The following is a 26,970-nucleotide window of genomic DNA, read 5'->3' as shown; positions in this document are numbered from 1 at the left end:
TTGCGTCTCTGTACTTTCCTAGTTGACCGTACCGCGGTAAGTGTAACGTGGGAAAGGATGGTGATAGTGTATGATGAGAGATAGACGTGCCACTGTTTGGGAAGCAGGATAGAGCACGAGCGTGGGAGGCGGAAGGATCTGGGTTCTAATTCTGGTTCCACCACTTCAATGGTATTTATGGAGCGCTTCCTATGTGCAGAGCACTTTGCGAAGCGCTTGGAATGTACAATTCGGCAACAGAGAGAGACAGTCCCTGCCCAACGACGGGCTCACAGTCTAAACGGGAGAGACAGACAGCGAAACAGAACAAGTAGTCAGGTGTCAATACCATCAAGATAAATAGAACCATAGATATGTGCCCATCATTTATAAAAGAGAGTCATAAATAATATATTCAGATAGGCACAAGTGCGGTGGGGAGGGGAAGGGGGAAAGGCAGAGGGCGGGAGAAGGGAGAATGGGGAGGGGAAGAGGAGCAGAGGGAAAGGGAGGGCTCAATCTGGGAAGGCCTCCTGGAGGAGGTGAGCTCTCAACAGGGCTTTGAAGAGGGGAAGAGAGTTAGTTTGTCACCTCTGTGACTTCGGGCAAGTCACCTCACTTCTCTGGGCCTCATTTACCTCATCTGTAAAATGGGGGCTAAGAGTGTGAGCCCTATGTGAGACAGGGACTAAGTCTAACCTGATTTTCTTGTCTCTACCCCAGGGCTTAGAACAGTGCTTGGCACATAGTAAGCACTTAACAAGGACCATCATTATTATTATCATCAAGTTTCCCATAGCTGCATGGACTCACAGTAACGGCATCTTCAGACAGAAGAGCAGATGCGTTTATGTGTAGCTGTACGGGCGTGTGCAACGCTTATGCGATCTACAGTCCATAGGAGAAGCCATCGATCAGTCGATATGAGAAGCAGGTTGGCTCAGTGGCAAGAGCACGGTCTTGGGAGTCAGAGGTCGTGGGTTCTAATCCTGGCTCCGCCACTTGTCAGCTGTGTGACTTGGGGCAAGTCGCTTCCCTTTTCTGGGCCTCAGTTACCTCATCTGTAAAATGGGGATTAAGACTGTGAGCCCCATGCGGGACAACCTGATGACCTCATATCTACCCTAGTGCTAAGAACAGTGCTTGGCATAGAGTAAGCACTTAACAAATATTCCCAGAATAAGCCCCCCTTTTCCTCTGCTCCCCCTCCCCATCGCCCCAACTTGCTCCCTTTGCTCTACCCACCTCTCCACCCCACAGCACTTGTGTGTATATGTAGGTACATGTTTATAATTCGATTTATTTTATTAATGGTATGTATATATCTATAATTTTATGTATTTGTAATGATACTACTGATGCCCATTTTACTTGTTTTGATGTCAGTCTCCCCCCTTCTAGACAGTGAGCCCGTTGTGGGCAGGGATTGTTTCTGTTGCTGAATTGTACTTCCCAAGAGCTTAGCTCTGCACACAGTAAGTGCTCAATAAATACGATCGAATGAATGAATGAATCACGTTTTCCACGGGAAAATTATTTTGCTAAATATTGAAAGAGAGTTGATCGTTTTTGTGCTTATGAAACAAGACCTTATGTCACGCATTAATTATTTTGGCTTGTTTTCCCTAAAACGTGAAAGCTGACAGGAATTTCTAAGTCTCCGCTACCGGTGAGCCTTTCGACCGAACTCCCGGAAAAGTAGACACGTGCAATTGGGAAAAGTCTATTTTTGTTGGGCCAGAGGAAATCTTTTTCTGCGTCTAGTGTCTGAGACCTTTGCTTAGGTGCCTGTATATCTGAGGATCATGAGTAACATTTTGGGGTGTTATCAATATGCCTCCTAACAGTAGGAAACAAGATCGCCAAGGTCCTCATTGCGAACAGAGGAGAAATTGCCTGCCGAGTGATGCGGACTGCCAGAAAAATGGGTGTGCAGTCCGTAGCAGTGTACAGTGAAGCGGACAAGGGCTCCATGCATGTAGCCATGGTATGTTGTACGAAAATGTTGGGGGGGGGGGTATTTATTTTAATTATGTAGCTCATCCATTTGTTTTATTAACTTGCTAATGTGTTAGGCATTTGCTATTTTAATTGTTAAACTATTCATTTACAAGTTTTCTCCTTATGGGAATGTTAACAATGTGGGTTTTCTTGTCTCCTGGAGGCCACTGTCCCTATCACAAAAGCATTTTGGAAATTGCTGAAAAACTGTAATAATAATGGTGCTGTAGGTGATGGCTGTTAGGCAGTGCTAATTATGTGCCAGACACTGGGATATAAGCTAAGCCTGTCAGACTCAGTCCCTTTCCTGAATGGGGCTCACTTAGTAAGCGAGGAAGAGGTGGTTCTTTTATCTTGTTTTTTCACAGCTGAGGAAAAAAGAGGCACAGAGTACTAAGTGACTTGGCCCAGGTCACACAGCAGGCAAGTGGCGAAGCCGGGACTAATAATAATAATCTTGGGATTTAAGCGCTTTTTATGTGCAGAGCACTGTTCTAAGCGCTGGGGGAGATACAGGGTAATCAGGTTGTCCCACCTGAGGCTCACAGTCTTAATCCCCATTTTACAGGTGAGGGAACTGAGGCCCAGAGAAGTGAAGTGACTTGCCCTCAGTCACACAGCTGACAAGTGGCAGAGCTGGGATTCGAACCCATGACCTCTGACTCCCAAGCCTGTGCTCATTCCACTGAGCCACACTGCTTTTCTACTAAAACTCAGGTCGCCTCACTCACAGCCAGTCAATCGATGGCATTTACTGAGCACTTACTATGTGCAGAGCACTGTACTAAGCGCTTTGGAGGGTAAAATGCCACCGAAGTAGCAGTCATGTTCCCGTGCTCTCTCAATTAAACCACACTGAGGATTCTTGATCTTTTTTGGGAGTTAAGATAGAAGTTCTGTTTTGGACTCTCTGCATTTCTAATTTAAGGTGTTATTTCTAGAAAGCCTTTTCAGTTCACCTGCAACTGGTTTGATTAAAAAACCCCACAAAACCATCAAATGTTTCCGAAACAGGCAGATGAGGCGTATTCCATTGGTCCGGCTGCCTCTCAGCAGAGCTACCTCTCCATGGAGAAAATCATTCAAGTGGCCAAAATGTCAGAAGCCCAGGTGAAGAACTACTTCTTATTATTATATGTGTATAGCAAGAAAACCACTTTTTAGTTTATCGCTTCTTGTGTGTAATTGCTCTGTTATATGTTGCTTCTACTTATGTGTCTATTTGCACCTAAGGTACTAGAGGACATCTGGGAACATGCCGACCATCCTTATGTGAAAGTATAGAAATAATTTGAACACCCTGTGAGCAATACAGTCCCCAAAAAAAAAGAAAATGAAAATGCTAGAAAATGGCTAATCACCCAGATGCCTTTTTGGGGGGAAATTTGTGTAATTGCATCCTGTGTGGCTGTAATTGCAGAATGCTGATCTTTTTTATTTTGTTATTTTCAGGCTATTCATCCAGGTTATGGCTTTCTCTCAGAAAACACAGAGTTTGCAGAATTATGTAAACGTGAGGGAATAATTTTCATAGGTCCTCCCTCATCTGCTATTAGAGACATGGGTATTAAGAGGTAAGTTTCTGTCAGTGTCTTTTTATACAAATAACCAGATTTCTAAGAACTAATTTTGGGATTTAAAAAAAAAAAACCTTCATAGGCTTATTGCCTGTAAAAAACATAGAAAGTTTGTGCTCACAACTTTTCAGGAATTTCCAAAATATTTCAAAGGATAATGTCTGGACTCTGTATTTGTTAGACTTTTGTCTTGACATCTCACTTATTTAATGTCCGAGGTAAAACGAAGGCGGCTTGGTTTGTAATATGGAGAACTACTCTAGAAAAGAACATTCAGTCATATTTATTGAGCGCTTATTGTGTGCAGAGCACTGTACTAAGCGCTTGGGAGAGTACAGTGCAACAGTAAACAGACACTTCCTGCCCTCGAGAAGTTTACAGTCTAGAGGGACACCCAAATTGTACACCTTCATTATGAGGAGAAAGATGAAACTTTGCTGCTTATAAACATTTTATCTTGGTAGAGTATTTACTGATTACGATAAATTAAGATTTGACCTTGTGTAGGGGTTAATAATATCAATTTCTCTTATCGTTTTTCTAAGCACGTCCAAGGCTATAATGTCTGCTGCTGGGGTTCCGATTGTCGAAGGATATCATGGTGAGGATCAGTCGGACCGATGCCTAAAAGAAAATGCTGGAAGAATTGGATATCCTGTAATGATTAAAGCAGTTCGCGGTGGGGGAGGAAAAGTAAGAATAAATATGTGTCTGATTCTTCTACTGGGCATTTGATTTAAACACATCGAAAATCAGAAAAATACTATTTGAACCTCTATTCTGTTCGGTCTTAGGGCATGAGAATTGCTAAATCAGAAAAAGAATTTCAGGAACAATTAGAATCAGCCAGAAGAGAAGCCAAGAAGTCTTTCGATGATGACTCCATGCTGATTGAGAAGTTTGTGGATACTCCAAGGTGATATAAATATAAAAGGAATTAAATTGTCTGTACAGTGTGAAGAAAAGTTGATGTTGGCACCTGTGACATTTAGTAGCAGTTAAGCAGTGGTTTGTTGATACAGAGGGATCTGTTATGTCATCAGGCAGGGTGGAATATTTGGGAAAACTTGTTTCAAGTGAATGGAATCAAAGCGATATACGGTAAACACTTTGTTGTCCTAGTCAGAAAGAGTCAGGGCTCACCAGCGGTGAGTTTTGAATAATCACACAGTACTTAAGCCCAAGGAAGGTTTGCTGATCAAATTAGGAGGTAATTGGTTAAAGTTGTTAGGAGAGGACTGTTGGCTAATCATATTAGTAGAACAGCAAATCCAGCCCCCTGGTTAAATTCATTAATTGCCTCGGGCTGTGGAACAGACTTGGAGAAGGAAGTTTACTGGCCGGGGAGGTATGAAACTATGAAACTGTTTTTTGGTCAACTGGCCAAGAATTGATGGGAAAAAAACTGAGGAGTTTCAAGCCCAACCTACTCACGGTGCCTGTTTTCACCGCCCACCTTTTGGTCATTCTCTTCCTTCTGCCTAGAACTGCTTTCCCCTTGACCTCCTGCAGACCACACTGTCCATCTTCAGGGCCTTTCTGAAATTGCAACTCCTCCAGGAAGCCTTCCCTGATTAATCTCTTATCACCCTATCCCTTCAGTGTCACCTAAGCACTTGTTCCTCCCACCCCCATCCCACCTCTACTGAGAACTAATGTACGTATTTTCATATCCTGTTGCTTCCCCTGCTCGTAATATATTTCAGTGTCTGTCTCTCCCACTAGATTGTAAATTCCTCGAGGACAGGGATCATGCCTAACTGACTCCTTTATATTCTTTCAAGTGATTAATACAGTACCCGGCACAGAGGAAACACTTATTAAATCCTACTGGTTGGTTGGAAAAGCAACGGATGTAAATTTGTAGTACATTTTGTATAGAATAGGATCAAGAGAAAATATTGGTAACCTGTCAGGGGTTTGGGGAAAGGCAAAGACTTAATACTTTATTCGCTTCAGTCTCGTAAAGCTGGTCAAATATGATGAAGTAACCGGAGTGTTTATTTTACTTGTGATGGTTGAGTGAAAAACGAAACGTGAAATAAGGAGTTGGAGGGTGTGATGCGTCTCTGAGGCCCTATAACAAAAATATTGAAAACCCAAATTCCTAATCCAAAACTGAATTTTTAGAAAAATTCAACTGTCAGAGCACTTTTCCCCCCAATCCTAATCATTGATGCGGGTACCAATAAAATTGATTTTTAAGTTTTGGGATGGACAGCAATTGGAATATTTCAGCATTTTGGATTTTAAGCTTTTCATTTTCAATGAATTATTGCTCCTCCGATCTCTTGCTGGGGGTATATTGCCTAATATATTAGACCCTGGGTATAAAAACACATAACAATGATGCTTTTATGCATCTTAATCCCAGAGAGTGATCTGAGGATGCGTGCCCTAGGGTGTAATCTCTCTGGGTACAACACTCGGCCTCAGCTCGATAATTTGTCAGTTCCTCAAATATTGTTATCATCTGCTTCTCTTTTTAGTTAGCTTGCCTCAAGGGTTGAAGGAAATTAGATCAATCCTAAAAAAATGAAACCGCTGGCAGTCAGTAATTTTAAAATAATTCAAAATATGACCCATAGCTTTGGTGACTGATGTCTTATCACTGCCATTGAGAAGGGAAAAAAAAATGACCAGCTGGTTAAAATAATAAAACAAGTTGATAGAATGAATATCAACAAGACTTGGGTAGACATCGGTCTTGGATGGATAGAAGTAGGAAGCTTCTCTACAGCCTGCTATAAGTCCTGTTCATTCTTTTGGTTCAGAGAATGAATTTAGAGTTTTGATTGTTAGGGTTTCTTAAATAATGAGTTGACACAACAGAAAGTTAGCTAGGCCTGAAAAATATATATAGTTCACCTCAGATCAGTAAAGGATTCTAATGATAGGTTAAAGAACAGATGCCCCTTCAGCTCTATAATATCCAAAATCAAATTTTTCCCACCTCTTATCCTGGGATCACTACAATAGACTGGCTATGAAGTCCTGCGAGAGGCCTATTCAACATAATCTCTTATTTAAAATATAGCTTATAAATGAACATATTAATAGGAAGGGCCAGAAGAATGAAACACCTATAATGGACATCCTGGTTTTTAGCGCTGTAAAACTAGAGACGTTTCTGATAATACATCTTTCAGTCTCCTTTACGTCGATGCCAAATCCGATTCAAGGAAGTTGTGGGAGATGTACTGTGTTACCATTACCTGATATTTGGAATAATGGATGTCGTAGGAACGATCTTAAGGGATATGTGGTGACTTGGGTATTTGCTTTCAATAGGCACATAGAAGTGCAGGTGTTTGGTGATCAGTATGGCAATGCAGTATATTTGTTTGAAAGAGACTGTAGTGTGCAGAGAAGACATCAGAAAATCATTGAAGAGGCCCCTGGGGTAAGTGAAGTTTTAAGTGTTAATAAGCTTCATTACAAAGTACAGAGTTATCCACTTTTCACTTCCTAATTCCAAAAGCCAGTTACTAAAAGAATCTGCAGCCAAAACCCTCTTCCTCAAAATGATCTAATAGCTGCCAAAGTGCTGTAATATTTTCTATCCATAAAACTGGATTACTGTAGCAAAACGGGCTGGTGAAGTTTTCCTCTAATTTTGTGTCATCAATACTTAAAATGAAACTTGGAATAAAAAAAGTTAACTCCTTTATTCACCAAAATTCACTCAATCGTATTTATTGAGCGTTTAATGTGTGCAGAGCACTGTAGTAGGCACTTGGCAAGTACAGTTTGGCAACAAATAGAAACAGTCCCTATCCAACAATGAGCTGACAGTCTAGAAGTGGGAAAACAGACAACAAAACTAACCTAGTAGCACTTTTTTCTGACTGTTGGGGAATGGATAAGCCATTTTTTATATCTGAAGAAGCAATTCTTGAGTGAAAATTCAAAGTCTTTTCTAGAACTGGATTATATACATGGAATAACTAGAGGTGGTATTGCAGTTCTCTGACACAGAAGGTTCTGTTCCTCCTCATCCCAAAATCAGTGGTTGGTATTTGGGTGCTTAGGGGAGGGACATTTATTTACAAGCTGCTAAAATGCTTGCAATAATAGTTACTCTAATGGCTTGAAAGAATTAATGCAGTAGAAATGGTGTGGAATTCCATAGTTCTGAGTTAATGGACATTCTTAAATAATAGCAATAATAAGCACTTCCTATGAGCCAGGCACTGTACTAAGCGCTGGGGTGAATACAAGCAAATCACGTTGGACACAGTAAGTCCCACGTGGGGCTTACGGTCTCAATCTCCGTTTTATAGATAGGTAACTGAGGCACAAATAATTTCAGTGATTTGCTCAAGGTCACACGGCAGACAAGTGGCAGGGCCGGGATTAGAACCCAGGACCTTCTGACTCCCAGGTCCGGGCTACACCATGCGTCTTCTCCCAACAACCAGGAAGGAATAGGGAAGAATAGTTTATTAAGCTACTTGCCATATTCCCCACGAGAGCCAAGTGACATAAAGGATGGCCCAGTGCAGGCTTTGTGGCTAATGGTAGCCTTTTCTTTTTTTTAAATGTTCATAGCCTGGAATTGAACCGGAGGTAAGAAAAAGACTCGGAGAAGCAGCAGTCAAAGCTGCCAAAGCGGTCAACTACGTAGGAGCGGGTATGTAGGAGTTTACTCCCGAGTTTGTTGGAGAATGAAGTTGGGGATCCAGTAGCTTTTAGGAAAATAGAAGAATCATTTGGAGTATTTTATTGTACTTCACAAACTGCACCGATTTGGTGCTGAGTAATTTAGATGTTAGATGATAGCCAGGTGGTAATATATTTTGGTTTGGGGTAGTGTTCTGTCATTTAGTATTTGTTAAGCACTTGCTATGTGTCCAGCACTGTTCGAAGTGCTACGGTAGATAGGGGCTCATCTACCTCCCCGTCCCATATGAGGCTCTTAGTCTAAGTAGGAGGGAGAACAGGTATTGAATCCCCATTTTGCAGTTGAGGAAACTTAGCCGCCGAGAAGCGGAGTGACTTAACCAAAGTCACACAGAAGGCGAGTGGCAGAGCTGCGATTAGAACTCAGGTCCTCTGGCTCCGAGGCCGCGCTTTATCCAATAGGCCAAATTGCTCTGCCGTATAGGATGCTACGTCGAAATTTCAGCACCACAGTTGCGGTAAAACATTTTGTTTGCTTCATAGATGTCACCTGTCTGTATCGAGACAGAGACACAAACTTCAGCCATGGTTTTCAGAGTGGCTATCAATCGATACTGCTTACTGAGCGCTTACTCTGTGCAGAGCACTGTACTAGGCACTTGGGAGCATGCAGCAGAGTTAACAGATCTGCGCCCCCAAGAAGCTGACAGTCTAGCAAGGGAGACAGATGATAAAGTCAAGTACAGGTAGGAAGAAGCAACAGTTGAAAGCTACGTAATAATATTCGCATGCTAAGGGACATAGGTGACACGAAAATGCTGAGGTGGAAACTTCCTCAGTTTGTGGTCTACCTCAAAGATACGATTCTACTGTTACCTATATCCTAGATTGAGTTAGCTAGGCTGCAGCACAAATTCTGTTTATTTACAAGCTGCTGAAATACTTGCAATAATAGAAAGTCACTCTAATGGCTTGAAAGAATTAACGTAGTAGAAATGGTGTGGAATTCCACAGTGCCTGATTATTGGCACTGAATGCCGTCTTGTGACGAAAAAATTTCCTCTGGCCTGCTCTCATCTGTAGGTTTTGATTCGAACATCTGTCACGTGACTCTTCTCTGACACCGACCTTATTCCATTTTTTTTAGGAACTGTGGAGTTCATCATGGACTCGAAACATAATTTCTACTTCATGGAGATGAACACTAGGTTGCAAGTGGAGCATCCAGTCACCGAGATGATCACGGGGACGGATTTAGTGGAATGGCAGCTTAGGGTGAGACGGCTCATCTGCTCTATTAATGAATGCTCTGGAAGTTTCTTTCCCGAATCCGTCGGTGGAGTCTAAAGGCTAGGGAGAGAGCTGGCGGAAAGAAAGTGGGAGGAGGTGTAGTTGACGGTCGGCAGAGGCAAGGCTGTCCTTTAGCGCCCAGCTCTCTCCTCAGGATTTCTCTTTTGGCCTAAATAATAATAATAATAATGTTGGTATTTGTTAAGCGCTTACTATGTGCAGAGCACTGTTCTAAGCGCTGAGGGAGATACAGGGTAATCAGGTGGTCCCACATGAGGCTCACAGTCTTAATCCCCATTTTACAGATGAGGGCACTGAGGCCCAGAGAAGTGAAGTGACTTGCCCACAGTCACACAACTGACAAATGGCAGAGCCGGGATTCGAACCCATGACCTCTGACTCCCAAGCCCGGGCTCTTGCCACTGAGCCACGCTGCCTCTCTAAAGCAGACACTGCTTCCTGAAGGGGAAGCGGACACACAGTAGGTACAGTGGTAGGGAGGTGGCTCTGGAGCGGCACGAGTGGAGGTTTCTGGCCGACGAACCGCTGCCGGGCTGCTTGGATGGTGGGCCGACCGCAGGAATCGTGAAAATAGCTGGCTAACTTGGGCGGCAGAGTCAGTTAATATATCGTATTTGTCTGGACGCAAAGACCGAGGCGGTCGTCCCGGACCACCTACTGACCTCTGATGCTCCGCCACGTCATCAGCACTAAACTGCAGATACTTTGGGCGGGAGAGGATTTTAGATGTCAGATTTTTGCATGCGCTGTGAAAGTGTGTCGCACCTCTTCTTGGCTCCTCGTTGCATCTGTCCTTTTAAGGACTCGATAATAATAATGATGGTGTTTGTTAAGCAGCGCTTACTATGTGGCAAGCACCGTTCTAAGCACTGGGGCAGGAAACAAGGTAAGTAGGTTGTCCCACGTGGGGCTCACAGTCTCAATCCCCATTTTATAGATGAAGTAACTGAGGCACAGAGAAGGTAAGTGACTCACCCGAGGTCACCCAGCAGACAAGTGGCAGAGCCGGGTTTAGAACCCATGTCCTCTGACTCCCAAGCCTGTGCTCTTGCCACTAGGCCCTGCTGCTTTTCAATATTCCCCCCCACCTTCAGCTACAGAGCATTTCTGTTCGTATCTGTAATTTATTTTTATGTCTGTCTCCCCGTCTAGACTATAATCTGCTTGTAGACACGTCCCAGGCCCATCAGCTGTGCTGTATTGTACTTTCTCTAGCGCTTAGTGCAGTGCTCTGCACTCAGTAAGCATTTAATAATTTCCATTGATTGATTGGTTCCACGTTTCCCCACTCTTCAAGAACTTCCAATGGCTGGCTGTCCACCCCCGCATCAAACAGAAACTCTTTTTCCTCGGCTTTAAAGCACTCAGTCACCTCGCCCCGTCCTTCCTGCCCTCACGGTTCTCCCACTACCACCCAGCCCCTACTCTTCGCTCCTCTAACGCCAGCCTAATCACCGTACCTCAATCTCCTCTGTCTCGCCGTCGACCTCTTGCCCGCATCCTGCCACTGGGCTGGAATTCCCTCCCTCTTCATATCCAACAGACAAGTATTTTCCCCAACCTTTAAATCCTTATTGAAGGCACATCTCCTCCAAGAGGGCTTCCCCAAGTACCTCATTTCTTTGTCTCCCACTCTCTTCTGCATCACCCGTGCGCGTGGATTTGATCCCTTTTTCACACCCTCTCCCTCAGCCCCACGGCACCTTTGTACGTGTCCGTGATTTACTTATTATAATTAATAATAATGTTGCTTACTATGTGCAGGGCACTGTTCTAAGCGCTGGGGTAGATACAGGGGAATCAGGTCGTCCCACGGGAGGGTCACAGTTAATCCCCATTTTACAGACGAGGTAACTGAGGCACAGAGAAGTTAAGTGACTTGCCCACAGTCACGCAGCTGACAAGTGGCAGAGCCGGGAGTCGAACCCATGACCGCCGACTCCGAAGCCCAGGCTCTTTCCAGTGAGCCACGCTGCTTCCCCTGCTTATATTAATCTCTCTTTCCCCACAGACTGTAAAGTCATTATGGGCGCGGAAGTGGGTACCAACTCTTTTGTATTGTACTCTCTCAAACACTTCAGAACGGTGCTCTGCGCACAGTAAGCCCTCAATAAATTTGATTGATTTTTTTTTTTTCTTTCAAGTGAAGCAAGCATTATTTTTGCACTCCTGGTTTAGTTCACAATTTTGCCAGTTCCCTATCCAAAAATGACCATTTTAGCTTTATAGATAAGGCTGTAAAATAGTTCGTAGTAATAATAATAATAGGGATGATGATGGCTTTTTGTTAAGGGCTTACTATGTGCCAGGCACTGTGCTAAGCGCTGGGGTGGATACAAGCAAATTGGGTTGGACACAATCCTTGTCCCACGTGGGGCTCACAGTCTCAATCCCCAGTTTACAGATGAGGTCACTGAGGCCCAGAGAAGTTAAGTGACTGGCCTAGAGTCACACAGTAGACAAGCAGTGGAGTCGGGATTAGAACCCATGACCTTCTGACTCCCCGGCTTGTGCTCTATCCACTATGCCAGGCTTTTTCTGGTAGTACTGTAGAGAATGCTGTACTGAAAAAATGAGAGTTTAGTGCCTCCATGCTCATCGCCTTGCCTTCAGTTGTTCTAAAGTGGATTTTTGGAAGAGGAAAACCACTCTTATTTTTTTTTTTTTTTTCAGATTGCTGCAGGAGAGAAGATTCCGCTGAGCCAAGAAGAAATTACATTAAAGGGCCATGCTTTCGAAGCTAGAATCTATGCAGAAGATCCTGACAATAACTTCATGCCTGGGGCTGGACCCCTGGTGCACTTGTCTACACCGCCGGCAACCAGTTCCGTCAGGATAGAAACTGGAGTTAGGCAAGGTAAACTCTTTCCCTTTCTGTAACTCTCTGGGTAGTAAGCCCCATCTTTGTGCGTTAAAAAGCTAAAGACTTTGATCATTCTTCCAGCGTTACTGCTGATAAAGATGGAAGAGTTGATTCATTTGTTATAAATTGCAAAGTTCTGGCCCTGTGCAACTTTCATGTCAGTTATGTTATTTATCCTCATAACATTCCTGTGATGTAGGGAGAGGGAAGTATTAATAATAATGGTGGTATTTGTTAAGCGCTCACTATGTGCAAAGCGCTGTTCTAAGCGCTGGGGGGATACAAGGAGATCAGGTTGTCCCACCTGGGGCTCACAGTTTTAATCCCCATTTTACAGATGAGGTAACTGAGGCACAGAGAAGTTAAGTGACTTGCCCAAAGTCACACAGCTGACAAGCGGCGGAGCCGGGATTCTAACCTATGAGCTCTGACTCCCCAGTCCGGGCTCTTTCCACTGAGCCACGCTGCTTCTCTATTGTTACCCACCTTTTACAGATGAGGAAACTGAGGCACAGAGAAGTTAAGCGACTTGCCCAGTGGTACCGAGTATGCCAGTGATAGAGCTAGGGCTACGTGAGCTCCTCTGGCTCTTTCCATAGGACCGTGCTGCCTGCCTTTAACAAAATAATGATGAAGATAATAATAATAACTGTGGTATTTGTTAAGCACTTTTCTGTGAGCCAAGCACTCTGTTTAGGCCTAATCAGATCACACACAGTCTCTGTCCCACAGCGCTGCTCACGGTCTAAAGGGGAGGGAGGACAGGTGTTTAATCCCCATTTTACAGTTGAGAAAAATGAGGTACAGAAAAGTGAAATGACTTGCCCAAGGTAAACAGCAGGAAAGTGATGGGAGCTGAGATTAAAACTCAGGCCCTCTGGCTCCCAGACCTGTGCTCTTTCCACTAGGCCACAGAATCTGACAAGAAGGATTAAATTTAACTGAGTAAAATTGGATAAACTAGGTAAAATTGATATTCACCCCACCTTCAGCCCCACAGCACTTATGTACAAGTCCAAATTCACTTATATTGATGTCTGTCTTCCCCTTTATACTGTAAACTCCTTGTGGGCAGGGAACATATCTATCAACTCTTGTATTCTCTTCGTGGCTCAGTGGAAAGAGCCCAGGCTTTGGAGTCAGAGGTCATGGGTTCGAATCCCAACTCTGCCACTTGTCAGCTCTGTGACCGTGGGCAAGTCACTTAACTTCTCTGTGCCTCAGTTACCTCATCTGTAAAATGGGGATTAAGACTGTGAGCCCCACGTGGGACAACCTGATTCCCCTGTGTCTACCCCAGCGCTTAGAACAGTGCTTAAGTGCTTAACAAATACCAACATCATCATTATTATCATTATTATTGTATTGTATTCTCCCAAGTGCTTAGTAAAATGCCGTACACACAGTAAGCACTCAATAAATGCCATCGGTTGATTAACAAAAATAATCCAAATTAAACACCGTTTGGCATCACAGTCAGGTAGTCCATTTAGAAGTCGATCATAGGGCTGCACAACAAACCACTACTGAGTTAGACAGGCGAACGTAGAAGTTTTCATCCTCTGTACGAGCATCTCAGGTGACTACAGTACTTTCTGTGTGTTGGACTCTCAAATCTTGCCTTGGTTTCTGCACTACAGGTGATGAAGTGTCCGTACACTATGATCCCATGATTGCCAAACTCGTTGTCTGGGCTGGGGACCGTCAAGCCGCATTGAGGAAACTGAGGTACAGCCTTCGCCAGTACAATGTGAGTGAGGAGGTAGCGCGGTATCGACTAAGTCGGACAACTGAATATATGTGGAAACCGCACCTTTCCCTTTGTCCAGTCACTGTGCTGGACCGAATTATTACCGTCCCAAGTTGCACAAGTGGGTGGTACTGGAAGGAGTCACGTAAGGCTTTGAAACTGAAGGAACTTGGGCAATCGATATTTTGAGAGCTTGGAGAAGAAATATTCTAGAAATAGAAGTATCATTTTGGGAGAAAATGGTTCGAGTTATCTCATTGAAATTCACCAGAAAGCACTACCAATTAAAAATAGAGTTGCACATATGTGAAGTACAAACTGTTCTATCCAAAGTACTACTACTGATAATAATTATGGTATTTGCTTAATGCTCACTGTGTGCCAGTGGGGTGATAAAAGATAATCAGATTCAGCACACTCTCTCTTCCACACGGGGCGGATAGAGGAGGAGGGAGAACAACTATTTAACCCCCATTTTTCTGACGAGACTGAGGCACCGAGAAGTTAAATGACTTGCCCGAGGTCACATGGCAGGCAAATGACAGGTCCAGGATTAAAACCCGGGTCCTCCGGTTCCCAGGTCCATGTTGTTTCCACTGAGTCATGCAGCCTGGAGGAGTTTCTCTTAATTTTTTAAGAATTCTCGATTTTTCTGATGGGTCTTGCATTGACTTGGCTTCCATTCATTCATTCAATCATATTTATTAAGCGCTTACTGTGTGCAGAGCACCGTACTAAGCGCTTGGGAAAGAACACCACAACAAGCAGTGACAATCCCTATCCACCGAAAACAAATTTGTTGGCGTGGTGGGTGCTGTGTGCTATTTTGGGGGTTCTAAGACTAAAAGGCCACCAGGATTTCAGTCATGGTCCCGCCGCTGACTTAAGAGCAAACCACTTGAGTTTTTTTGTACCTCAGTTTCTCCTTACATTCTGGGAGTGTTTTGAGGAGCAAGGCAACTCATTTTTCCTACATGAGCCATCTAAGGAACTTCATTCTACTTGCACAGTGGGTGCTCAGTCAGTGTTTCCAGGCACATTATAAAAATTTTCCACATTAATTTTTATTTCTTGCTTCATCCCATTTTTTGCCTTGGAATAATAATAATAATTGTGGTATTTAACTGCTTCCTTTATGCCAAGCACTGAACTGAGTGCTGGGGTAGATAAAATATACGCAGGTCAGACATAGCCCGATCCCACGTGGGACTCACGGTCTAAGAGGGAGGGAGAGAAGGATTTTATTCCCATTTTACAGATGAAACTGGCACAGAGTGGCGTGCTGTGGAAGCAGCATGGCCCAGTGGATAAACCCCGGCCTGGGAGCCAGAGGATCCGGGTTCAGATCCCCGATCCGCCACCTGCCTGCTTGGTGATCTTGTGCAGGTCACTTAACTTCTCTGTGCATCATTCATTCAGGCGTATTTATTGAGCGCTTACTGTGTGCAGAGCACTACTAAGCACAGTTTCCTCAGCTGCAGAATGGAGATTCAGTACTTGTTCTCCCTCCTACTTACTGTGAGCCCCATAGGGGATAGGAACTGTATTCGACCTGATTAACTTGTGTCCATCCCAGCGCTTAGAACAGTGTTTGACACATAGTGAGTGCTTAACAAATACCATTTAAAGAAAAAAAGCAGTTTAAGGTCACACCGTGAACAAGTGGCAGAGCTGGGAGTGGAACTCAGTGCCTCTACTCAAGTCTGAATGTGTTTTTCTCTGAAATCTCCCGGGCCTCATTCTCATGTCCTCCGCTATCGACCTTTCGTTTGAACCCTCTCCCCTGCCCGAAAGCTGAGCCTCCCTCACCGTAAGTAACAGATCGCTGTTTGCTCCATCTTCAAAGCCCTTCTGAAGTCTCCCCCGATTAGACCGTAAGCCCGTCAAAGGGCAGGGACTGTCTCTATCTGTTGCCGACTTGTTCATTCCAAGCGCTTAGTACAGTGCTCTGCACATAGTAAGCGCTCAGTAAATACTATTGAATGAAGTCTCATCTCCCTCAGGAGGCCTTCCCGGCTTAATTTGTAATCTTTGATTTATATTCCTCAACTTCCACTTCTATGCCACCGAAACACTGGTGTGCTCATGACCTCACGCAGCACTTAGGTGCGTATCTTCCATACTATATTACTTAAGCACTGACTCGTGTACCTGGCTCCTTTTCCTTCTTCCTCCCATCTATAAATTCATGTATGTAGACATTGATTCATTCAGTCATATTTATTGAGCGCTCAGAGTGTGCAGAGCAAAACCTCCTCACTATAAATACCATAATTATTATCACCTTGCCCCTTCTCGCCTCACTCCCTTTTCTCCTTCTCCATCCCAGCCCGCACACTCCGCTCCTCTGGTGCTAACCTTCTCCGTGGGCCTCATTCTCACCTGTCCCGCCATCAGCCCCTGACCCACGTCCAACCTCTGGCTTGGAACGCCCTCCCTCCTCAAATCTGCCAAATTAACACACTTCCCCCCTTCAAAGCCCTACTGAGAGATCACCTCCTCCAGGAGGCCCTCCCAGACTAAGCCCCCCTTTTCCTCTGCTCCCCCTCCCGTCCCCATCGCCCTGACTCGCTCCCTTTGCTCTACCCCCCTCCCTGCCCCGCAGCACTTGTGTATATATGTACCTATGTATAATTATATTCTATGTATTTTTATTAAGGATGTGTATATATGTATATTTCACATATATACACATAACTGTAAATCCATTTATTTCCACTGATGCTAGTTATGCCCGTTTTACTTGTTTTGATGTCTGTCTCCCCACTTCTAGACCGTGAGCCCGTGGTGGGCAGGGATTGTCTCTGTTGCTGAATTGCACTTCCCAAACGATTAGTACAGTGCTCTGCACACAGTAAGCTCTCAATAAATATGATTGAATGAATGCATGAATACTAAGCACTTGGGAAAGCACAACGCAACAATAAACAGTGACATTCCCTGCCCACAGCGAGTTCACAGTCTGGAGTGGAGGAGGCAGACATCAATACAAATAAATAAAATGACAGATACGTACAGAGGTGCTTTGGGGCTGGGATGTGGGGAGAGCAAAGGGAACAAGTCAGGGTGACGCAGAAGGGACTGGGAGATGAGGAAAAGTGGGGCTTAGTCTGAGAAAGCCTCTTGGAGAAGATGTCTGATTGTCTGATAGATTATAAACTCTTTGAGGGGAGAAATGATTTCTTCTAATTCTTACTGTGCTCCTGTCAAGCGCTTAGTACAGTGCCCAGCACACAGTAGGAATTCCCCCTTCACACACGCATCTTTTTGTCCCCTTCTTTAAAGCCCTTCTAAAATCACATCTCCTCCAGGAGACCTTCCTGGATTAATCTCCCCTCCCTATTCCCCCGCCAACTACTACTTCACTACTTCGAGAATGTGAGCCCGTTGCTGGGCCGGGATTGTCTCTGTGGCCGAATTGTACATTCCAAGCGCTTAGTAGAGTGCTCGGCACACAGTAAGCGCTCAGTAAATACGATTGAGTGAGTGAATCCTTCTGCTTCACCTCAGTACTAGGGTACAGGCCTGCCCCCACCATTTAAATACATATTTTTTAGTTCTCTGCTTCACTCTCCCTCTAATTTGTTTTAGTGTCCGTCTTCCCCGCTGGATCATAAACTCCTTGAGGGCAGGGATCGTGACTATCTGTTGTGTAGTAACAGAGCACCGACCTGCGAGGCAGAAGGACCCAGGTTCTAATCCTGGCTCCTCCACATGTCTGCTGTGTGACCTTGGGCAAGTCACTTAACTTCTCTGCACCTCAGTGACCTCATCTGTAAAATGGGGATTAAGACTGTGAGCCCCACGTGGGACAACCTGATTCCCCTGTGTCTACCCCAGCGCTTAGAACAGTGCTCTGCACATAGTAAGCGCTTAACAAATACCAACATGATTATTATTATTATTATTAAGGTGTATCTGCCCCAGTGCTTAGAACACTGTTTGGTACATAGTAATTATTGATAGTATTTATCAAGCAACTCTTCTAAGTCTAAGCAGGATTACAAAAAGTACCGAAATACCCATTCTGCAGATAAGGGAACTGAGGCACACAGGAGTGAAGCGACTTGTCCCATGTCACACACAGCAGGAGTAGGTAAGTGGCGGAGCAGGGATTAGAACCCAGGCCCAGACTCTTTCCACTGAGCCACGCTGCTTCCCTACTAGGCCACACTGCAAATAAAGACTCCCTTCAAAAGCTTTCCTCAACCAAAACCTTTCACACCGATAAAATATCTTTAGTCCACCTTCCAGATAGTGGAAATGAGCCCCCAGTTCCCTTACTTTATACGAGAGCATCCGTCGATCGTCTTCATTACCCTATTTATTTTGTCATTGCCCTGTTTATTTTGTGATTATTACCCTATTTATTTTGTTAATGAGATGTACATCACCTTGATTCTATTTATTTGCTGTTGTTTTAATGAGATGTTCATCCCCTTGATCCTATTTATTGCTATTCTTGTCCGTCTGTCTCCCCCGATTAGACTGTAAGCCCGTCATAGGGCAGGGACTGTCTCTATCTGTTACCGATTTGTACATTCCAAGAGCTTAGTACAGTGCTCTGCACATAGTATCAGCGCTCAGTAAATACTGTTGAATGAATGAATGAATGAATCTAATATGAAGCCATCACTTAAGTCACCTGCTGATGTAAGCTTCGGTTTCTGAAGCTTTTCGTCTTCATCTTGTCCTTTTAACTGCCAGGTCCCAGGCTTCATCCATCCTTTTAACTCCCAGGTCCCAGGCTTTATCCACTAGGCAGTGCTGCTGCTTTTGTACTGTCCCAAGGTCTTATTACAGCGCTCTCCATGGGTTCAGCACTCAATAAACACTACTGATTGACTCAAATTCACCATTTTATATTCAGTTTCTAGAAATCTTTACCATAATTTGTCTTTTTTAAAATTCTTTTCCTTGGCAGATCACAGGACTGAACACCAATATCAATTTCTTACTTAACCTGTCGGGCCACCCAGAGTTTGAGGCTGGAAATGTGCACACCGATTTCATCCCACAACACTACAGTGAACTGTTTCCTCCTCAAACAGCGACCACCAGAGATATTTTATGTCAGGCAGCTCTGGGCCTCATCCTGAAGGAGAAAGCTATGACAGATGATTTCAGAGTTCAAACAAAGGGTAAGGATTTCATTCCTCCCGCTCTCATTTACATCATATTTGTGAAGTCAGATGCTTTGCAGCTAGGGCCTAGTGGAAGGAGTTTGGGCCTGCGAGTCAGAGGACCTGGGTTATAATCCCAACTCTGCGTGACCTTGGGGAAGTCATCTCTCTTTCTACCGCCCACCCCGCACGCTCCGCTCCTCTGCCCCCACCTCCTCACCGTCCCTCGGTCTCGCCCATCCCGCCGTCGACCCCCGGGCCACGTCCTCCCGCGATCCTGGAACGCCCTCCCTCCTCACCTCCGACAATCTAATTCTCTTCCCCTCTTCAAATCCCTACTTAAAGCTCACCTCCTCCAAGAGGCCTTCCCAGACTGAGCTCCCCCCTTTCTCCCTCTGCTCCCTCTACCCCCCCTTCACCTCTCCGCAGCTAAACCCTCTTCTCCCCCCTTTCCCTCTGCTCCTCCCCCTCTCCCGTCCCATCCCCTCAGCGCTGTACTCGTCCGCTCAACTGTATATATCTTCATCACCCTATTTATTTTGTTTAATGAGATGTACATCACCCTGATTCTATTTATTTACCATTGTTTTCATGAGATGTTCTTCCCCTTGACTCTGTTTATTGCCATTGTTCTTGTCTGTCCGTCTCCCCCGATTAGACTGTGAGCCTATCAAAGGGCAGGGGCTGTCTCTATCTGTTTCCGATTTGTACATTCCAAGCGCTTAGTACAGTGCTCTGCACATAGTAAGCGCTCAATAAATACTATTGAATGAATGAATGAATGAATGAATTTCACTCCTCTGGCTTCAGTTTTCTCATCTGCCAAAGGGGGACTCAGTATCTGTTCTCCCTCCTCCTTAGACTCTGAGCCCCGTGTGGGACCTGATTATCTTATCAGTCTTGCACTAGGTCAGACAGCAGACAAGTAACAGAGCTGGGATTAGAACCCAAGTCCTCTGACTCCCAAGCCTGGGTTCTTACTTTCTCAAGCACTTAGTACAGTGCTTTGCACACAGTAAGCACTCCATAAATATGATTGAATGAATGAATGAAACATGTTCTAATGTTGGTACTTGTTAAGTGCTTACTATGTGCAGAGCACTGTTCTAAGCACTGGGGTAGATACCAATCAGGTTGGACACAGTCCTGTCCCACATGGGGCTCACAGTCTTAATTCCCATTTTACAGATGAGGGAACTGAGGCCCAGAGAAGTAAAGTGACTTGCCCACAGTCACACAGCTGCCAAGTTGCAGAGCTGGGATTCGAACCCATGACCTCTGACTCCCAAGCCCGGGTTCTTGCCACACTGCTAATGGACATCTCTTGCCTCAAAGGGCAGTTATTTCCTCTACTACGTCCCAAAACAGCACATCAAGTGAAACTGCAGCATATGATAAGAATAACTGTGATATTTGTTAAGCGTTTACTATGTGCCGGTCACTGTACTAAACGCTGGAGTAGATACGAGATAATCAAGTCCCACCTGGGCCTCCAAGTCTAAGCAGGGCTACCCCATCACTCAGAACAGTGCTTGGCCTATAGTCAGCTCTTAACAAAAAACATTGTTGTTGTTGTTGTTATTATTATTAGATTTTTCGGAGATTTTGGTGTCTTCCCCCAGCAGTATAGCAGAAAATGGACAGATCTTCTTTTGGATCGGATAAATAGTCCCTGAATGACCCTGACAGTCTCTTTTCCGTCTTCATTCCAGGCTTTCCCTCAGGCCCTGACTTTTCCAGGTCCTGGCAAACAGCTCTTCTCCTCTTGCCCCCTTCCCCGTAGTCAAAAAGAAACTCCTTTTCATCAGGTTTAAAATACGCAATCACCTCGCTCCCTCCTACTTTCCCTCCCTCATTTCCTGCTACAACCCAGCCCGCACACTTCACTCCTCTAAGGCCAACCTGCCCGCTGTACCTCAGTCTCTAACTCGCTGCCGAACTCTCGCCCACGTCCTGTCTCTGGCCTGGAACCCCCTCCCGCTTCATAGCCGACAGAAGATCTGTTCCCCTGCTTCAAAGCCATATTGAAAGCATATCTCCACCAAGAAGCCTTCCCTGACTAAATCTTCATTTCCACTTCTCCCATTCCATTCTCTGTCACCCTTTAATAATAATAATGAGATGTACTTGCATCTCTACCCTTTAATAATAATAATGTTGGTATTTGTTAAGCGCTTACTATGTGCAGAGCAGTGTTGTAAGCGCTGGGGTAGATACAGGGTAATCAGGTTGTCCCACATGAGGCTCACAGTCTTAATCCCCATTTTACAGATGCGGTAACTGAGGCACAGAGAAGTTAAGTGGAAGCAGCGTGGCTCAGTGGAAAGAGCCCGGGCTTGGGAGCCAGAGGTCATGGGTTTGAATTCTGCTTCTGCCACTTGTCAGCTGTGTGACTGTGGGCAAGTCACTTCACTTCTCTGTGCCTCAGTTACCTCGCCTGTAAAATGGGGATTAACTGTGGGCCTCAAGTGGGACAACCTGATTACCCTGTCTCTCCCCCAGTGCTTAGAACAGTGCTCTGCACATAGTAAGCGCTTAACAAATACCAACATAATTATTATTGTTCAGTGATTTGCCCACAGTCACACAGCTGACAAGCGGCGGAGCCGGGATTCGAAGCCATGACCTCTGACTCCCAAGCCCGGGCTCTTTCCACTGAGCCACGCTATTACCCCTTCCTCAGCCCCGCAGGTGTTCTGTCCATATCCGTAACTTATTTATATTAATGTCGGTTTCCCCCTCTAGACTGTAAGCTCATTCTTGGCAGGGAACGAGCCTACCAATTGTTGTACTCTCCAAAGGGCTTAGTACAGTGCTTTGCACCCAGTAAATGCTCAATAAATATGATTGCTTTATTTATTGATAGGTTAAAAAGCCTGCTGAAGCTCCTGAGACAGTTCATGCCCCAAATCTGTGCCAATTTTGGGTCTCTCGGGACACATGGAGGGGATGGAATAGAACCAGGTGAAATCTTTTCACATCTGGTTGGTTGGGCCCCTTCCCCGCTCCCCCCTCTCCTCCGTAGCCCCTACCGGTAGATTTTCTTCTCTCACTTCCTATTGAGCCGGTTGGCCTGGTTGAGGCTAAAGACCTGAAATCCAGTCTCAGCTCAGCGGGAGATAATGACAGAAGAAGGAAAATAACCATCATTTCAGTCTATCCGTACCCTTTTTTGTTTATGGTATTTGTTAAGTGCTTACTATGTGCCATACACTGTACTAAACTCTGGGGTGGATACCAGCTAATCAGGTTGGACACAGTCCATGTCCCACATGGGGCTCACAGTCTTAATTCCCATTTTTCAGTTGAGCTACCTGAGGCACAGGAAGTGAAGTGACTTGCGCAAGGCCACTCAGTGGACAAGTGGCAGAGTCGGGATTGGAACCCATGATCTCCTGACTCCCAGGCCCATGTTCTATCCATTATGCCACACTGCTTCTATACAGGGTGGCCTCTCTGTTGAGAAAGCTGAATATAGACCCTGAGCCAGTCCATTCTTTCTTTAGCCAGAAGAGTAACTAGAAGTCTTCACTAAACGAGCCAGCATTAAACTCAAGCTCATCTCACTGAGCAGCATTGGAGTTTTCAGGTGCCAGTGTTTTCCTGGATTTACCCCAGAGCATCAGTGAAGTCTTTAAAATTCCAAATCGACACAGTTACCTGCTTCCAATCAATCAGTGTGTGCAGAGCATTGTACTAAGCGCTTGGGAGACTATAGTTCAACAGAGTTTGTGGACGTGCTCCCCGCCCACAGCGAACTTAGAGTCTAGAAGACAAGTTTATAGTGAAATGACGAATCTGGGTCCCCTAAGCACTGTGCAGCACATTCTGCTGTGACTCTTAGGTAGTACAGGTGATCGTTTATCTTTGGTTCTGCACTTCCTATTTTTAAAAAACGTTTTCCAACCGTGTGTTTATCTCCCCAACGTCTTATTCTTTAACTATTAGCAGGTCTTAAGTTTTCATATTTCTTTCACTTTCCAGACCGGTTCTCCCCGTTTGCATCCAGCAGTGGCAGAAGGTTAAATGTCACCTATAGCAGAAACCTGACTCTCAGGGATGGAAAAGAAAGTAAGTATTTAGGGGCAGCTAAGTCTGCATGATCATTTAATTTTCAATTAAGCAAGATGTTCAAAAGGCCTGTTACAGTTCCACGTGAGCTTTGTTATCCTGCAGCAATCCCTCCTAGATATTGTCTGAAGCATTTGAGAAAGGTTTGACCTTTATAAGGAGTTAGGTAGCCATTATGATTACTAATTTCACTTTGGCCCCTTGTGTGGTAGAAAAATGAGGGTAAATTCTTGAGGACTTGGGCTGTGTCTTCTGCTTTTATTATTTGCTCCCAAGCACCTATTTTAGTGTTGTGGACACAGTAAGAGAGCAGTAAATGCAGATGCTGATATTCATGGTGTAAAGTAAATAGAGGTAAAGAACTCCAGTGGTCCAAATTGATTTGACACCCTCCCGAATTGATTTTCCAGGGCTTCTTGCAAATGAATAAGATCAATATATCATATTTATTGAGTGTTTACTGGATGCAGAGCACCGTACTAAACGCTTGGGAGAATACAATGTCTTAGGGTCGGTAGACACGTTCCCTGCCCACCATAAGCTTAAGAAGAAGGAGTAGGGCCCAGTGGAAAGCACATGGGCCTAGGAGTCAGAGGACCTGAGTTCTAATCCTCACTTCACTTGTCTGCTGTGTGACCTTGAGCAAGTCACTTAAATTCTCTGTGTCTGTTACCTCATCTGAAAGATGGGGGTTAAGTCTTGAACCCCATGTGGGATATGGATTGTCTACAACTTGATTGCATCTTACAGCACTGGCATATAGTAAGCAGCTCACAAATACCATTAAAAAAAATAGTGTTCAGCAGCAGATTCCTTTGGCGATGAGGTGGTTGAATCAGAAAAAACCAAAAACCTCCAGAGTCCGTAAAGTTCATTATTGTCCTCAAATAAATCTACCTTTTAGCAATCTCAACCAAGATTCTGAAGACTTGAAAAACAATAGCTGTGTGACCATTCACTTAGTATTTACTGAGCACTTACTATGTGGAGAGCACTTTACTAAGCGCTTGGAATGTACAAATCGGCAACAGATAGAGACCGTCCCTGCCCATTGACGGACTTACTAGACAGCACCGTGCTAGCTCCACACTGTCCTGTGTTTGGATCCAAAAGAGAAAACGTCTTTATGATTCTGTGAGGGAGGGCATGCAGTAGACTGTGAGCTCATTTTGGGCAAGGAATGTGACTGGTTTAGCGTTGTTTTGTACTCTCCCAAGCTCATGGTACAGTGCTCTGCACACAGTAAATTCTCAATAAATATGAATGAATTAGGTGGAGTGGAGAGAATAGTTCCAGGAGGACACACGTTGGAGTTGCCCATATAAATATCTGTCTCCTGCTGGTTCAATATTTTTCAAACCTTTGGAAATAAAGGAGTGAAACCAAACTGCCTCCTACAACAGTTACCCTTCTTGGTAAGGGCTGGAGCACAGTGGCGAGTTGGTGGAGAAACTTAGAGCGTCCAGTCCCTGATTACCTTCACTAAAAAAAAAAAAAAATGGATTCAGTACAGCTCTTTCCATTTGTGTTATCTTTCATGAAATGTGTTTTCTTTCATTCAAAAATAATCCAGAAAGACTCTGTGGTTCAGGGTATCATAGTAAAGGGAAAGACCCTCACGTATCTCTAGACCGTATACGCGTTGTGGGAAGAGAATGTGTCTATTTACTGTGGTGTTGTACTCTCCCAAGCGCTGACTGTTCTGCACACAGTAAAGGCTCAATAAATCACAGCGTGGCTCAGTGGAAAGAGCACGGGCTTTGGAGTCAGGGCTCATGAGTTCGAATCCCAGCTCTGCCACTTGTCGGCTGTGTGACTGTGGGCAAGTCACTTAACTTCTCTGTGCCTCAGTTCCCTCATCTGTAAAATGGGGATTAAGATTGTGAGCCCCACGTGGGACAACCTGATTCCCCTGTGTCTACCCCAGCGCTTAGAACAGTGCTCCGCACATAGTAAGCGCTTAACAAATACCAACATTATTAAATACGATGGAATGAATGAACCTCCATTAGAAACTCAGAAATGTAAAGGAAACTTTACCTTGATCGGTTTAGACTTCTCACAGTCGGCAGGCAGGAAAGTTTATTTTCTTGGAAAAATAGCTCTCTCTAACTCTCTTTCGCAGCTGTAAATTTCTCCTAAAAATTTTCTCTAAGCGAATACCTATTTTTTAACAGATGTGGTCGTAGTTGTAAATTACAACCGAGATGGATCCTATAGCATGCAGGTAAGTCCCAAACTAGGTTTGTCAAATTATTCAAAATGAATTTGGTTTCTTTCATACCATCTTCTTTTACCGCACCTCTGTCAGTCTCAAGTATCTTGACGTCATCAGTTATAACTAAGTCATAAGTTGACATTCTAGGAAAATTTTGTTAATTATCTTTGGCATAATGTCATTTTTTTTACATTTACTCTTTTAATAATTTTTTCTGAATTAAAATTCAATGAAATCAAATATTCTGGTAATGTAATCAAATCACATGCTGAGGAAATGAAAGGAGGTAAGCATATGATAGCTTATGGTTTTCTGCTCTGCAAGAAGAGCATTCCTTTCTGAAAGTTAAACTGCTACACATATATATGTGTGTATATATTTATCTATTATAAATGGGAAAGGACAGGAAGAGATTTGATCAGTAAGGGCAAGAGGTTGGTCTGAGTCTTGGAAAATTGGATCTGTTAGTGTTATAATTCTTGTATTTTTAAGCACCTATTCTGTGCTAGGCCCTAGACTAAATACAGTCAGATTAGACACAGTCTCTGTGATCAGGTGTGAAGGGTTGGGGTCACAGGGGCAGGTGGAGAGGGTGGAATTGGAGAGGAGGAGGAAGATCACCTCTTGAGATACCACCGGGAAAGATGGGAGAGTCGAAGAAGGGGCGGGAGGAGAGAGGAACTGCAGCGGAACAGGAGAGATTTTAGGGTGATCTCACATAATGATTTCAATTTTACCAACAGAGTATGTGGTGAGGTCATCAGGATCAAGAGATGAAGAGGACTGAGGGACAAGGGGTTTGAAAAGAGAATTAAGAGTCTGAAACAGCTGTCACATGCAGTGAGCCTGGGAGTCAGTGAGGATGGAGAAGTATTGATGCCAGGCAGGTGAGAGGCAGAATGAAAGCAGGCGAGGATGGATATGAGGTGGATGAGGTTGGTCTGGTGTCTGGATTTCCACAGCGTTCCACACAGGAGCGGTGGAAGCGAATTGCAGAGGTGACCCGTGGCTGTGGGTTCGTGTTGCAAGGTCTGAAGAAGGACAGGGGAGCAAGGAAGTTGAGTTCATTAATTCAGTCATATTTATTGAGCACTTACTGTACTAAGTGCTTGGGAGAGCACAGTACAACAATGAACAGACACATTCCCTGCCCACGAGTTTACAGTCTAGAAGGGGGGAGACAGACATCAATACAAAGATATGTACATAAGTGCTGTGGGGCTGGGACGGGGGAAGATCAAAGGGAGTACGTCGGGGTGACGTCAAAGGGAGTGAGAGATGAGGAAAGGGGAGGCTTAGTCTGGGAAGGCTTCTTGGAGGAGATGTGCCTTAAGGCTTTTGGTCGGGGGAGACCAACTGTGGGATTTGAGGAAGGAGGGAGTTCCAGGAAATTAGAGGGGGTCTAAAGGTTGGCGGTCTCGATGGGGAAGCAGGACGGATTAACAGGGAGATGG

General features: G+C 44.5%; 1 protein-coding gene across 3 annotated transcripts in view; it reads left to right on the top strand.

Annotated features, from left to right (window-relative positions):
• Nucleotides 1-26,970, top strand: part of MCCC1 (methylcrotonoyl-CoA carboxylase 1) — a 57,661-nt gene that overhangs the window by 14,745 nt on the left and 15,946 nt on the right. For 2 of the 3 annotated variants that reach the window (XM_029067194.1, XM_029067200.1), the window contains exons 3-15: nucleotides 1,827-1,966; nucleotides 2,995-3,090; nucleotides 3,433-3,554; nucleotides 4,103-4,250; nucleotides 4,352-4,473; nucleotides 6,849-6,960; nucleotides 8,109-8,190; nucleotides 9,328-9,455; nucleotides 12,165-12,348; nucleotides 13,995-14,104; nucleotides 19,029-19,245; nucleotides 23,212-23,298; nucleotides 25,476-25,525. In XM_029067194.1, coding sequence (XP_028923027.1) covers nucleotides 1,886-1,966; nucleotides 2,995-3,090; nucleotides 3,433-3,554; nucleotides 4,103-4,250; nucleotides 4,352-4,473; nucleotides 6,849-6,960; nucleotides 8,109-8,190; nucleotides 9,328-9,455; nucleotides 12,165-12,348; nucleotides 13,995-14,104; nucleotides 19,029-19,245; nucleotides 23,212-23,298; nucleotides 25,476-25,525 — 1,539 coding nt within the window. In that variant the 5' untranslated portion in view covers nucleotides 1,827-1,885. Of the gene's footprint in view, nucleotides 1-718; nucleotides 914-1,826; nucleotides 1,967-2,994; nucleotides 3,091-3,432; nucleotides 3,555-4,102; nucleotides 4,251-4,351; nucleotides 4,474-6,848; nucleotides 6,961-8,108; nucleotides 8,191-9,327; nucleotides 9,456-12,164; nucleotides 12,349-13,994; nucleotides 14,105-19,028; nucleotides 19,246-23,211; nucleotides 23,299-25,475; nucleotides 25,526-26,970 lie in introns of those variants that run through there. The other variant, XM_029067186.2, reaches the window with a different exon arrangement.

This window comes from Ornithorhynchus anatinus, chromosome 1 (assembly GCF_004115215.2).
Source record: "Ornithorhynchus anatinus isolate Pmale09 chromosome 1, mOrnAna1.pri.v4, whole genome shotgun sequence".
Classification (NCBI taxonomy): Eukaryota; Metazoa; Chordata; class Mammalia; order Monotremata; family Ornithorhynchidae; genus Ornithorhynchus; species Ornithorhynchus anatinus.
Note: the sequence above shows the minus strand (reverse complement) of the source record. Positions and strands in the feature narration are given on the sequence as shown.